The following is a 14,595-nucleotide window of genomic DNA, read 5'->3' as shown; positions in this document are numbered from 1 at the left end:
TATAATGTGAGGATTCTTGAAACCCATCTCAAATTATGATCCTGGCTTTCTGCGCAATGATCTGCAGAGTTTGCGGAAATATCGGTCAGGGAAGATTTAGAAAATGACAGACGAATATACGAATATGTTTGAGAAGATTAGAGGTATTCAAAAAGAATTTAAGCACCCACAGCTTGATATGGTACTCCACACTAAAGTGGAGCGTTCTTTTTAAAAAAGCAGCTGGCCACAACAGCGAAGCAGGTCAGAGCACAAAGAACAGTAGCTTTATCTCTAGTAAAATGAGAATTTGCTTCACCACTGAAAAGCTTCAACAAGAAACCATAAATAGTCCAGCATCAGCATCAGCACACACAGGAGGCTCCTCGACAAGAAGAACAAAGAGTAAAGGTGAAGTGTTGACTAACCTCCAGCACAGGTAGCTGAGCATTCAGACCAGGGCAGGTGGTGCCAGGAAAAGCCCACTTCATTGTCACCGCTCCCTGTGCGCTGGATTGGTACGTTAAACCTGTAGCGTATTCCCATGTTCTGTTCCTGAAGGAGGACCTGCAGTGACGTCAAGTTAACAAAAGTTGGTTTCTGTTGTCAAACCTGTATTAATTGCATTAATCTCACCACTTAAAATGAGAACATAGATCTCATTAGGCTCTCTGTTGGTGCCTTGTCCACGTGTTATAGCATTTTGATGCCACTTGGGAGCAGAATAAGAAATATGTGGTATAATTTGAGTTGTAGGTAGCTCTTAGTTGTGATAGTGCTGTTGTTGATCTTTGCTTGGTTTTTGTTTTGTTGTGAAATAGATCATTGTCAGCGACTTCAGGTTCTAGTACCTATGTCCATTTGTGTTGTGTTGCTCTCAGCCACTGCAGAGAGATACTTTTTGAGAACGTATACAACAGCTTTAAGGGGGCAACACAACAGGATAAATAACAACTAGCAAACAGCAGCTTGTTTACATCAAATACACAGCATTAACATGTAATAGTCACTAACTGGGTTTTCATTCAGCATCAAAGCAACTCTGATGGGAAGTTTTTGAAAACCACAAAAGAGAAACGTGAATCAGACACATTTCCATGGCTGGTTTGAAGTAATATACAGTGTCATCAGATGGTGGCAGTATAAGGCGCGTACTGCCACATTACAGTAGAAGAAGTAGTTGTCGAACCAGAAACAAACCTGGGAAGAAAATACAACAAATACAACAAATACAACAAATACAACAAATACAACAAATACAACAAATACAACAAATACAACGGTGGACACCCACAAGAGGAAAACGATGAGAGCTTTTCTTCACGGATTAGTCTTGACTCTGGAAATATCTTGGATATTATATCTGGGAAGACGTCAGTCAGTGACTCCAGAAACAGCTGGTGTGTCACAGTTAGGGTCTGTGAGGTCTTGTTTTGAGTTATTTTGATTCTGATGTGTTTCTGGTCTTTATCTTGTAGTGTCTTATACTTTGTGCGTTCTCTTTTATCTATGAGTCTTGTGTTAGGTTCTGGTTTATGCTGTAGTCATTTGTATTCTCTATGTCCTGTTTGCTTTCTAGCTTTTGTTCTCAGTCTTAAGCTTATGTCTTTAGATCTAGTTTGTTTTTGTGTACATGCCTCATTTGAGTTTGTATTTTTTGGGTTTTAGTTTATAGTCATTTAGTTCTTTTTTCAATTACGTTTTATTGTCATTTTACCCAGATTCCCTCAGTTACTTCCTGTCTCTGTCCACACCAGGTTTCTGTTACACACAGCTGTTGCTTGTTTGTTGATTGCCCTCAGTACATATAGCTCCTGGTTTTCAGTTGTGCTACTGGCCACTTGACCAAAGACTGTTGGTCAAGTGGCCAGTAGTTTGTCCACGCCAGTGGTGTTGTGCGGTGTGGTATTTTTGACACTCTTGCTAAGGACAGAAACCACAGAGTGCTACAACAAAAACATGCACAACTGCCTTGCGTCAGCTCACAAACATGAAGGGAAACTGGTCATAAAATCCATTAACATTCTGTGTTGTGTGGATTCACACTGACACGTTTATGTTCGACAACATGTTTGAGCAAACTGCCGCACAGTAATATAGATGTTCACTAAATCAAGCAAGAGCGGGCATTCTTTAACCATTAAAAGTGGCTGTCTGGAAATCCCACGTGGGTAGTGTAAAAGGTAATATAAGTGATTTAAATCGATCTTGTTTAATGGACGAGGAAGTCCCACTTTGGTGTGTTCTGTGTTCTGCAGAGGCTCCTTACTCAAATCAAGTGGCATGTCTGTGTGTTTTGACCCCACACATCATTATAAGGATCAGTCAAGGTTAGCATCCAGATGTTAAGTTACAGTCAGCTGTCTTAGACAACAGCAAACAGCAACAAGATGTACAGCACAAGCACTTTTGCAGTTTGGATTGGACATGAAACTCTACCACCTGAAAGATGAGCAACCTCTGATTCTTTTATTAAAAGTCAAAGGTGAAACTGTCTCCATGAAAAGTTATTGGCATCCTGTGAAGTTTTTAGAGACGAGTGCCGTAATATTTTTATGAGAAGGTCCCCCTTTGGTTTCACGGTTTTCCACAGACGGTAGGCAGAGGTCACGTGTGACGAAATGTAGCAGTGCAAAAGGAAAGCCAAGGAAGGAGACTACCATCACGCTATCACACACGGGAACAATGCAAGCTAAAAAATATTAATATCACAAAATGAGTCTCTCATTTGCAGAAATTGTGTTAAAAACAGATAGAGCTGAAGAAATATCCACAGGTAGCCATTCAAAGACTCCACTCCCAAAGCTTATGGCAACGACAATACCAAAACTGTGAAACTGTGTTTTTATAGTACAACTTTTACACAATAGGAGAGGTTATATTACCATAACAAACAGATTTTCAGTGGTAGCTCCCAGTGCCTCTAAGGACTCCGGTTCATCAGAGGGTCTCTTGTAGTGGAAGGCTGTCCCTGCAATGTCAAACTTCCTGGGCCAGTCGATGGTCCATGCTCCGTTTATGTAATATTCATCCCCTTCAGATTTCAAAGCTAAGCAATCACAGAAACAAAAAAAAAAACTTTTAGTAAGCTGAAATCAAGAGCAGAGTGGAACAGTAGCTGAAGACAACCATTTGGCATCTTCATCATCAACCTCTGTGATGTCAGTGACGACTTGCAGTCTCAGCAGACGCACACTTTGCCAAATGAAGACATTCGTGTGCACCAACATGTACAAATGGCTCATTTTGGACAAGAAAGAGAGCACAGTTCAGGTGAAAGCCCGGACGAATCTCATGAATACCACTCTGTCTGGTTGTCAAAACAAAAGCCAGTCTCCAAGCGCAACAGATCTGAAAATATCCACTTTCTCTGCATTGAAATGGGGCCAAATTGAGGAGAAACAATCCAACAATTTGCTAATCTGTCTCTCTGGCTCGTGCTCTGCAGATTCCCTTCAGCAGTATTTGCCTCGATTAGAAGAACTATAGTTTACTGCTCTTTAACATAACACAATCCTCTTCTCTATAAATCCATTTCCAGCACATCTGGCACAGACTGGGCACCACGATTTTTGAAGAGTGCAGTTTACACAAGTCTACGCAAGCATTCCAGTGTCTATGTTCATACTGTTTATACTTAATAAAACATTTAACAATTCCAACTTTTCTGACCTAAAGAGTACAGATTCAGGCGATGCTACAAAAGAAAATATTATCGTTATCAATGAGGTCACAGATGAATTTCATAACAAAATTAAGGATTGCTTGGACAGGAAAATCAAGTCGAACGCAATTGCCAAAATTGTACTCTTTAAATTTTGATATATGGACATCATATTCCCCGTAATCCTGGTGGACCAGGCAGCTGTCACCATGGCCCTATAAATCTGATGCTGCTCTATGATTCAAAGTGTAACTTAAGCCCTCCATCAACACCATTTGCTATAAATTCAACATGCTGTCGCATGTCTTTCTCTTGTTAATGATAAGACACAGCACTAGCTTAATTGAATCCGGTTGTCTGATTGTTTTGCTTCTGACAATGCCAGGGTTGCAAATACTTTTTGTTTAGTCTGGAACAAAGCAGATGAGTCAGCTGCCAAGTCACTCATCACAAGGACTGCAGGAGGGTTTTTATCCTTCTTTTTTTTGGGTTACAGACTGTTTTATGGCTGTACATTAGGCAAGAGGAGATTAAATGATGCCATCCTCTAATTTGCTCTTGACGAAGGCACAAGGAAATGGGGCTGACGCAGAACTGAACAGATAATATGAAACAGCCTGATGTTTCTGCCAATTCACCACATTGCTATGAATGAAAGGATCTGCAGACTGATGGATTGCCAGTAAAAAAAAAATACTAAGATCCAATCCCAATTGTTACCCAAGGCCCTATCCCTCCATTTTGTAGAGGCAAAATGTCCTTCTCTTTTAGGGATCATAGAGTGGTGGTCATCCATACGATCCCAAACGCTATAGCTGACCAATACACCTTGATGCCCAAAAGAATAGCTGCCTCTTCAAAATCAAGTGGTAGGGCCCAGAGAAGGAGTTGGGATTGCAGTCTAAAGCCATGCTTGTGGATCTTTGAAGCTGTGCTTTGACACATAAGCAAGGAACAACAGTTTTTGTCAGTGGAGTTTGTAAGCTGGAGCCACACTACTACCATAGCATATAAAAGTAAGGCTTACCAATATAATTCTTTGACATAGCAACTTCTCTAATCTCAATGTGAACGGATCCTTTTGGGATCTGGACCACCTCCATGTAGCCTGGAAGACAAAAACACGTATTATTAAGGTAATCCTCCCACTCAAAACCTCCCTCTAATCCTCATTTCTGTGTGACATATTTTACAACACAGAGAAGACATAAAGTTTCATATCATACAAGGGAGGAGTACATATAGATTAAATTCCAAATCACCCAAAAAGGACAAAGCAATCCTGCAGGAGGACAAAACAGGCCTGTGTTTTTCTTTTACAGTCTCACATGCACACGCAGTATTTTTAGATGGTTTACTAGCCATACCATAGAAGGTGAAATATGTTTTCTCTCTCTCCTACTCTCTATAGATGAATGCAGACTAAGCCCAACATTAAGAACTTATCTCTTCTCCTGATGTCTTCACTTCATTATGTACTTAATGGGAGAAATGTTAAGTTTTAAGTCCTATTCTGAGAGGATCTAAATAGCAAAAAACATGTGCTCTATAGGTGCTGTTTTACCAAAAAAGGGATGAGTTACTCTGTTGTCCTGACAGTCGTTTGTGCTGTCAAAGACAGTCATCAAAGCCAAACACACTCTCTCAGTCCAGCAGTATTTCAGTGGAGATCTAACAGAAACCTGAAGTGACAGGACATTTAAGTTTCTCAGGCCAGGCCAGGCCAGGCGCCAGATGTGTATTACCTCCTCTGGGTAGAGAGTCATTGAAGAGTCCCTCCGTGGCTTCGCAGGTGCTGCCATCCCCTCCACACACACGGCATCGATCTTCTTTTGCATCAGAGCCCAAGATGTTGTCACAACCCACATGCTTTAAAGTAAATAGTGAGAGCCTGAGTCAGCACTGTTTTAAACTGATAACTGATTTAAGTTATGGGTTATATATAACACCAGTTTATTAAATGTGACTAATCAATATCAGTGTTTGAACAAAGTTCAGATTTCACAGCACAGGGTGTTTACTTCACTTTCCTACGAAAATAAGATTAACGGCTCTCTTATTACTGGAAGGCGTGAATTAGCTTAGTTTAGCTTGAGCTTAGTTAACTGAAAACTGGAGGTAAACAGGAGGTATCTGCGAGCCTGTTTCTGTCAAAGGAAACGCCATCCCTAAAACTCACTTTAACTTGTTTGTTTAACTATTTTAAAGTATGAAAATTGACTCATTTTTTGACAAGTTTTATCGGGTAACAGTAGCAGCAGCAAGAAAAAAAGGCAGATATAACTTAATTGTGCAGATTTCTGTTTATTTTGAAAGTCGGCTGACTAAGGTTAGAATGACATCCAGCTAAAGTTAACTATATTCCAAGTAATAAGTCAGAAAACCAGTTGGGTTTGCCCAGTGATCAGGTTAACTACTGTTAGCATTAACGCCAGTACTTAGCCTAACACTAAAACACCATCCCAATTTGTAGTCCTTGTTAACATTGATCAATTCCTGATTCATGTAGAGCAGTTAGTTTTGTTCCCAGTCTTGCTTTCCTCCACACCTGTGTTCAGTTAGCTGATTATGCCACACTTATGCTCATTTAAGCTGTACAAATATGTCTTTTGCCAAACTGTCTTAAGAGTCAGTTTATGTCGCCATCTTTTTGTTTTTTTTTCCTTGATATTTGGTATTTCTTTGCATCTTGTGTTTCTCAGATTTCCTCGTGTTTTTAATTTCATCTCATTTTACTTTTTGGATCAATGGAATTTGTTTTTGGAATTAAACTCTTTCCTGCCCATAGCCAGCTGACTTTGTAAGACTTCTATCTGTTCACAAAACACTGTTTAATATTTGTGCAGTTCTGTCATGCGTAACTAGTACTACTACCGTACATGTGCGACTGATTTAATATGGGCACAAACAAAATAGAGTCAAGTCCTGATAAACAGTAAGTTACTGCAGCTTATGGCATTTATTATGCAAGGGGCAGCAATGTTATTTTTAAGTCAGAATTGGTCAGTTTACTTTAACTTTCTGCACTGTATACTTAACCTGAGGATACAAGGAATCCAAAAGTTTAGACTTCCCAATTGAAATAGAGAGCACTATTACTTAGATTTAGATACACCGATGAGAGGTTTTGTTTACATTCAGCTAGAATCAAGCCACTTTTTGCAGTTTTCCAGTCCTTAGGCTAAGCTAAGCTAAACAGATGCTGCTTGTAAATTAGTACCAAACAGACCAATAAAGAGTCTGTTCAGTCTTCTTTGGTTTTTCTTAAATTCTTAATAAACCAATATCCCATGTTGTCAATCTATTACTCAAAAGCCATGAAAAAAAAAAGTTCTTTAAATGAAAGCTAAAACAGGACAGGCTGGTGTAGTTTGGGGGATTTCGGGGGGGAAGGATTTGACTTGTTTGTTTATGAAGGAAGTCACTAGAATACAATGCCCTTCAGTCTCAAGCAAATGCAGTTCTCTGCTGTTTGGGTCACTTCAGTGCGGACACTTTTCACAAAAATCCCGCATATTCAGACAAATTTTCAAGCTGCTTGCATTTTGAATATTAAAACTATTTCTTTTTTCCTATAAAAGAGGGCAAAAGTACAGCATATTGAAGCTAGAAAGTTGAGCTTGAGCAAAGATTTCTGTTCTCAAAATTCTTATTCATTGCATTAAAATCTCCTTTTTGGTCACTTTCAGGCCACAGTGTCACGGGGAAATATTTTATATGTCAAAAGTATCAGTGTAGTGATACTATAATATACTTCTTGATGACAATTCCCTTGAAAAGCCACATTTCTTGGGGGTTGTGAGCTCCATTGTTGTGCAGTGTTGTTTCTTCCTGGCACAGACTCCACAAGGAAGTCTGAGACTATTGACAGAGATTAACAAGTATTCTGCAGTATTCACACTAGCAAATATAAGAGATATTTACTTTCTTTATGGTGTTACTGTCACTGTTAATTGATAATTCATTAGAGCTTTTGTAGTTTTGCACATTTTCCATCCAAACTTTTGTACATTTACGTATGAGGTTTGTCAAGAGTTGAAGGACTTAAACTTATATTAGAGTAAAGAGAATAAAACTGCAGGCTGTGCGCTGTGTTGTTTGTGCATGGAGCTCAAATTATTTGCCTCTTGGAAGTATTTTTGCACCATTTGGATGCAAAACGGTTCTCCCAAGATACTCTGACTTGCTCCCACAGTCCAAAAACAAGCATCTTAGGTCAATTTGTGACTAAATCTTAGGTTCATTGGTGATTCTAAATTGACCAAAGTATGAGTGTGAGCAAGCAGCGTTGTTTGTCTCTGTGCTGGGCCTCTAATGGACTGGTGACATGTCCAGGGTGGATGGATGAATCGATGGATAAGGATTTTCTATGATGAGTCAGCCCACAGTCATCTCAATAATAGCTCAAGAATCAAAAGACTTATGGGTCAGTGATTTAGAAAATCTGGTTCATGCATTTATTTTCAGCAGACTAGATTATTACAACAGTTTATTTACAACTCTGCTGCAGAAATCAATCAGACAGCTGCTGCTCGAGTCCTCACTAAGGCTAAGAAACTCCACTTCTGAGATCTTTACACTGGCTCCCTGTCCAGCAAATAATTGACTTTGAGATACTGCTGTTGGTCAATAAAGCGTGAAATGGTTTAGGACCTAAATACATTTCAGATCTCCTGGTCCCCCATGTGACCCTCATCTGCATCTTAGATCATCAGGTAAAGCTTTTTCAGTCCCCGGACCTCGAACTAATAGAGGAAAAGCTGCTTTTCGTTTTGAACCACATTTTCTGTGAATTCAACTACCAAAGCACAAGAAGCTCTTCCATCTTTTAAATCATATTTCTCATTGCATTTTATTATTATTATGTGTATTGTCTAAGCACTTTGAAAAGTGCTTAGAAGAGTTTCAATTGATTAGATTAACTGATTGATTTTGAATAAGAAATGTTTCATTTACAACATTATTGTACGTCACAGAAACAAAATAAAAGGGACTCAAACTAATCAAGATCACACAACAACACTGTAACCTCAACATCTTGCTAGACTACAAGTGATAATTCGGCTGATTGCTGGTTAGGGCCATTCTCTGCAGTTTAAAGAGCATAAATACAGGTTAAAAACACACACATACACACAGTGGATGAAGTGCACTTCACAGGAAAGAGAGTTAGGACGCAGATCTGTTTTTTTTTTCATCAAGATAATTTCATTAATGTCCAGCAAAACTTGGTTCAAACCCACAATTTATTGAAGATATTAAAAGAAATCCCCAAATCTCCAGTTATGTGAGATTGAATGTTGTTGAACTGTATACGGAAATAGAATATTTCCATTTGATGGTATGTTCATTAAAAACAACTGAGAATGTGTGGCTCGAGTGTAAAAACATAAATCACAGTAGAAATATCACATCTATTTGACAAAAGCAGTTGGAACACAAAGATATGTGTGATTGTTTCAGTAGCCTTTCAATGGAAAATGAGAGTGAGAAGATTGGTGTCAGTGTTCTGTGACGATGCAACTGGAAGATTTCTGTTGTCATTGACGTTTTCACTCTTTTGGATCTCAGGTTCTTTCTACTATCACTAATGTTATGTGCGATCGTTCTCTCTTCTCCTCAGTCTCAGTGTGCACAGCTCAGAGAGTTTCTGAGAGTTTTCCAAGCAGACACAGGTCCAGAGATTTATCACAGTGTGACAGAGAGCCAGCCTCTGAAATAAAAATACTGGATTCAGACTGGAAACAAACCCATAAGGCTTCTTTTCTGGGGAATAAAACACCTCTCTGAGCTTTTTTTTTTTTTTTTTGCCATTAAAACACACATCATGTTTTGTTTTTATATTAGAATCAAAGTAAAGTTTTGGGCACAAACGCAGCATCTTTATGCCAGACATGAATAAAATTGTACGGTCAGGTGGAAGTCAAAGCAAATACTAAAAGTTAGGAACCAAAAAGTTATTTCAGCTGCATCAGAGAATACACAAAAACCCTCATCTGCCCACAAACTCACATGATTTATGCTCATGAAAACAAAGAAAGCACCAACTGCCAAGTCCTTTCATAAAATGTTACTTTGCCTTGTTATTAAATCAATCTTTTCAAACATAAAAAAATCATTATTCAATAAAGACTATGATTTTTGTGTTTTATTTCCATAAAACAATCCTCGTTTAGGCTGCAGAGCCCTGATAAGAGTCAGAAAAGAGTTATTCGAGCGTCATACGATCGCAATCAGCAGCTCAAAGGCCTGATTGTTGTAAAGAATGGTTTGGTTTTGTGCTTCAGCAGTTGTGTTTGTGCAGTCAGCATCCAGAATGCAAAGCTGTCAAAGAAAAGCTGGCACCGAAGCCGAGCAAAACTCCGAGAGTGGAGAGATAAAATGTCCTCCAAGCAAAAGGGGTTAACAGCCACAGACAATCACAAGAACACGCTAAAGGGAATGTTGCACTATCACAACACACTCGAGTTACAGTTATATGATAAATACAGACTTTGAGTACACATTTGAGTGACTTAACATCCAAATGGGAGAAATGGTTTATGTAGGTCTTTAATGTGTTCAACTCCCTTTTTCAGGGGATCAAATTTAATTGCAAGTGAACCTTAAATAAAACACTTTGTCAAGAATCTTTTTGGAGAATGGGGAGATCTCTTTGTTTATTTGGTCTTTTCTGACTTTAGTTTCATGTTCAGGAGAAATGCAGACACTTCTTTAACTTCAAAAACTCTTTGTTGTTTTCATAGTGTGCTTTGTCCTGTTGTCTGTCTGTGCTGTGAAGCTATATCAGACCAGATTTGCAGTATATACAGTAATGATGCAACGTTTGCTCAGATTCAGCCAAAACCAGACAACAGTCCATCAATAAACACCAATGGCCTGGTGTCACTGGAGGCAGTGCATGTCCGTGCCATCATACCGCCTCTGTGTTTTACAGATAATGTCGTAGCTTGGGATCATTAGCTATTCCAACCTTCTCCATTCATTTTTCTCCTTGTCATTCTGATACAGGTTGCTTTCACTTAATATAATCTTTTCAGACTTCAGTTCATTTAAAAAAAAACCTCTGCCAGACCCTCACTAATTGTGCATAAACCCAATTTTAGCTTCACGACACTGGATACTGCTGCGTTTTAGATTCTAATCAACAAATATGACACTGGTTAGAGATTCCAAGATCCAGATTGAAAACTAAGGGTGACCAAGCTTTTTTCTTTCGTGGCTTCATCACTCTGATATGATCTGCTGGAGGAGATCAGGGCCACATCTCTGTCCTCTTTCAAACCGCTTTTGAAAACTTACTTTCTTCCATTTTAAGACTGCTGTTTGTAGACTCAAAGGTCGACTCACAGATGTCGAGCAGAAGTGGAGGAGCAAGCTGCAGGAAATATTCAGCCAAAGGCAGACTTATATCTCCATTCAACATCAGGTGAGACCTACTGGGTCACAACTAATAATTATTTTTAATAATCAATTTAACAATCAATGATTGACTAACAGTGAAAACTCCATTTATCTTTGACTTATCTGAGGTCGGGTGGCGGGTGCAAAGGGTCCAGGACGGAATCCCAGACATCCAGACACCCAGACACTCTCCTCCTTGTGTCTCGAGACATTCCCAGGCCGGAAGGGATATATAATCCCTTCCAGTAAGTTCTGGATCTGACCCGGGGCCTCCTCCCTACTGGACATGCCCGTTAAATCTCCAAAGGGAGGTGACCAGGAGGCATCCTAACCAGACGTTTAAACCACCTCAGCTTATTCCTTTCAATGAAGAGGAGCAGCAGCTCTGCTCCAAGCTCTCTCCAGATGATTTAGCACCTCACCGTCTCTACAGCTGAGGCCAGCCACCCTCCGCAGGAAACTAATGTATCCACGACCTTATTCTTTCAGTCACTCCCCAGATTTCATGACCATAGGAGAGGGTTGGAAAGAAGTAAATCAAATGCTTCAGGTTTAGGCTCACATCCTTCTTTAAAAAAACGGAGCAGTGCAGCGGCCTCATTACCGCTGATAAAGCCCCAATCTGTCTGACCATCTCTTGCTCCAACTTACCATTCCTCGTGAACAAGATCCCAGGGTAATCCACCCTTTTCCATCTGAGAACCATGGCCTCAGACCTGGAGCGCCTGATTTTCATCCCGGCCATTTCACACTCATAAGCAAAAGAGCAGAAATGCGACGCTGAGGTTTCCAAACCAGACACCATTTTCTCCCCTACTATGCCCGAGATCCTGTCCATGAATACCACAAACAGGATCGGTGACAAGGGGCAGCTGTAACAAGCACCTGAAAAGACTTGTTTTCGTGCCAAGAATTCCATAAAAGTTGGTTAAAAGGTGGAGCATGAGCAAACAAGAAACTCATTCAATTTGGCAGCAAATCAAGAGGTTGATGAAAGACCACACTAACTCTTTGATAAATGGTTCCTTACCCTACACTCGCCGTTGATGCAAATGTCCAGAGAGTCAGCCTGACATCGAGTGCCATCTATGACTGCAGGGGAGCGCTCTGTGTAGAAGTTGTAGCCCTCTGCCAAACAGTTCAGCGCACAGGGCTTAACACCACCTGGAGAAAAGAGCACACACACACACACACACACACAGAACACATCATTATCTGCAGCTGAGCCTGCACACAGACAGCATGACCTGAACCCTCACAGACCCTAACAACATAGAGACCAGCAAACACTCAGTGCCGTCACAGGACTTGCAGCCAGCTCTGGGATCTCCTCTCGACTTGTTCACAGTAATAATCATGCGGAGGAAAGTCAGCGGTGCTCGGCTCTAAAACCCCGACCCTGACGTCACTGTAACACTGACACGGACAGAGACAGCGTGGCCTGCCAACAACAATTAAACTGACATCCACACATAGGTTATCTGCTGTTTTTACATGACGGCTCAGGGGGTGATGGATTTGACAAAACAGACCCCCTTTGAAAAATGAGATCAAACATGAGCTCCTCCATCTCTGAAAGAAAACAAAAGCTGTGTTTACATGCTTCGAACTTTACCGCTGCCCTTTGAGTCATTTGTGTTTCGTGCTTGTGTTTCTAGTGTAGCAGATATTTTCCACGATCTGAAGACATCGAGAAGTGAAAGGCACGAGTTCTGTACTTACACGCTCCTGCCAATAACTATGACAGTAAAAGCACCTGCATCCATCCATTCAGTAACAAAGTTTTGATCCAATGAAGACCAAAAAAATCGAAGACCTTCTTCTTGTTGACCCTTGACTTGAGATGTGTCAAGATGTCAGTTCAGCATGTCAGGTCTCTCAGTTTGCACCAGCAGCAGCTGCTAGACCAGTAAGGGTTTAAAGGAATCTGAAGAATTCTCCCCCCATCAAACAGACCTTCCCTCTGTTGGTGTTAACAGGGAACACAAGCCAGACTGCCCTGCAAACTGTCATTTGAGGATGACAGGCAGGTTTTACAGCTCAGCAAGTTCAAACTTAGAGTCCCTACGAGAGTGAGGCTCAAAAGTTCTTCATAGCTATGTTTTGGTGCATTGGAACTCAACATAATTTTGTCAAAGGTTTAGTCCTGAACTCACCGCCAGTGTAAGGCTTCCAGTTGTAGTACTTCCCACGGAAAGGCATACTGTCAAAATCAGCACACTGTTTCTCTCGGAAATCACGGGATCCAACAGGGCACGCCTACGAAAAAAAAAGAATATCAAAAGTCTTTTTAGTTATAGATGCTTACACCCATGATTAATTTTTTTTTAATTTTCCCATTAAAAAAATTATCCCCAAATGTAATAAGAAGCAACTCTGCAGGTGTAACGCCAAAAATAACAACTTCAGGCTCTTCAGAGAGCAGACACTTGGCTGGATTCTGAATACAAGTCTTCCAGAAACTAAATAACAACCTTGTAATAATGAATCGGTGATGCAAATGTGCATGGATGTGGTAAAAAACTGCAACTTTACTGAATTTGATGCAACATTGGCTCCCTGCTTAGTAAATGTGCCACCATTATTAAAAGTTTAGCCTTTAAACAGTACACAAGCCAGAAAGAACAGTTTTCATTTGAGTTCGCAAATTTTTATTTTTTTTTCATCGAAATCAACCACAAAACTCTGAACCTGCTAGACATAATGCAGTCTGAGAAACAATCATTTATCATCTTATGACTGAGCTACTGGAGCTTGTGTGGCCAGAGGACGTCTGGATAATGGCTACTCATAGCAGGACTGCTTGGAAATGCAGACAAATTAGAAATAAAAAAGCTAAACCATCATCAGACGATGGTTTTAAGATCGGAGTTCTCTTTTTCCCCCCACCCTGACTGTTAATTGACACACAACCGCAGTCTACATGGCTACAAATGGAAACAGAGTGCATCAACAGCCAAAATCTTGTTGTTACCTGCAAAGACTACAGATAAATAAATGGTATAAGGACTTTTCTAGTCTAGTTAACCTTTTCGCAACAAGCCACATTCACCCTATCACACCCACTCTCATACAGCATTTCTTAGTCTATACAGTACTACAAAATGCTTTTTTCCCGATCCCATGCCGATGGATGCATCTGAGGCAAAGTGGGACACATTGACAAACACGAGTCTTTCTCCTGAACTACAGCCGCCCTAAACTAACCAAAAAGTATCAAAGAGCTCCAAGATTTGGAAAGATAAATGGATGATTAAAAAAGTGAATAAATCTAATTTATTTGGTGGAATATTTCACATACTGCAGATTCAAAAACTGCACTACACTGACACCATGGCGCCTTCGGCACTGAAATGACAAAACAACCAGATGATTGATTGATTTTTAATAGATTTTAGAACTAACCTGGCAGCTCCTGACCAAGTCCTGCAGACTGCACTATTTCCAACTACTTAGTCCCAGGTGATAAAAAAAAGGTTGTTGTTTCTGTTTAAATGTTTTTGTTTTCGTTCATTCAAGCGTGGCTTTTTTATGTTTCATGGCAGAAA

At 40.1% G+C, this 14,595-nt stretch overlaps 1 protein-coding gene across 1 annotated transcript in view; it reads right to left on the bottom strand.

The window, feature by feature from the left end:
* adamts6 (ADAM metallopeptidase with thrombospondin type 1 motif, 6) overlaps nucleotides 1–14,595 on the bottom strand; it is a 76,394-nt gene that overhangs the window by 14,768 nt on the left and 47,031 nt on the right. Inside the window, exons 15-20 of the mRNA XM_072372334.1 lie at nucleotides 13,204–13,306; nucleotides 12,078–12,211; nucleotides 5,389–5,512; nucleotides 4,671–4,751; nucleotides 2,865–3,028; nucleotides 408–546 (exon numbers count right to left, since the gene is read on the bottom strand). Of these exons, the coding sequence (XP_072228435.1) occupies nucleotides 408–546; nucleotides 2,865–3,028; nucleotides 4,671–4,751; nucleotides 5,389–5,512; nucleotides 12,078–12,211; nucleotides 13,204–13,306 (745 nt within the window). The remainder of the gene's footprint in view (nucleotides 1–407; nucleotides 547–2,864; nucleotides 3,029–4,670; nucleotides 4,752–5,388; nucleotides 5,513–12,077; nucleotides 12,212–13,203; nucleotides 13,307–14,595) is intronic.

The sequence above is a fragment of the Leuresthes tenuis genome, unplaced genomic scaffold, assembly GCF_036924035.1.
Source record: "Leuresthes tenuis unplaced genomic scaffold, fLeuTen1.0.hap1 SCAF_19, whole genome shotgun sequence".
Taxonomy (NCBI): domain Eukaryota; kingdom Metazoa; phylum Chordata; class Actinopteri; order Atheriniformes; family Atherinopsidae; genus Leuresthes; species Leuresthes tenuis.
This window is presented reverse-complemented; position numbering and strand designations above follow the sequence as displayed.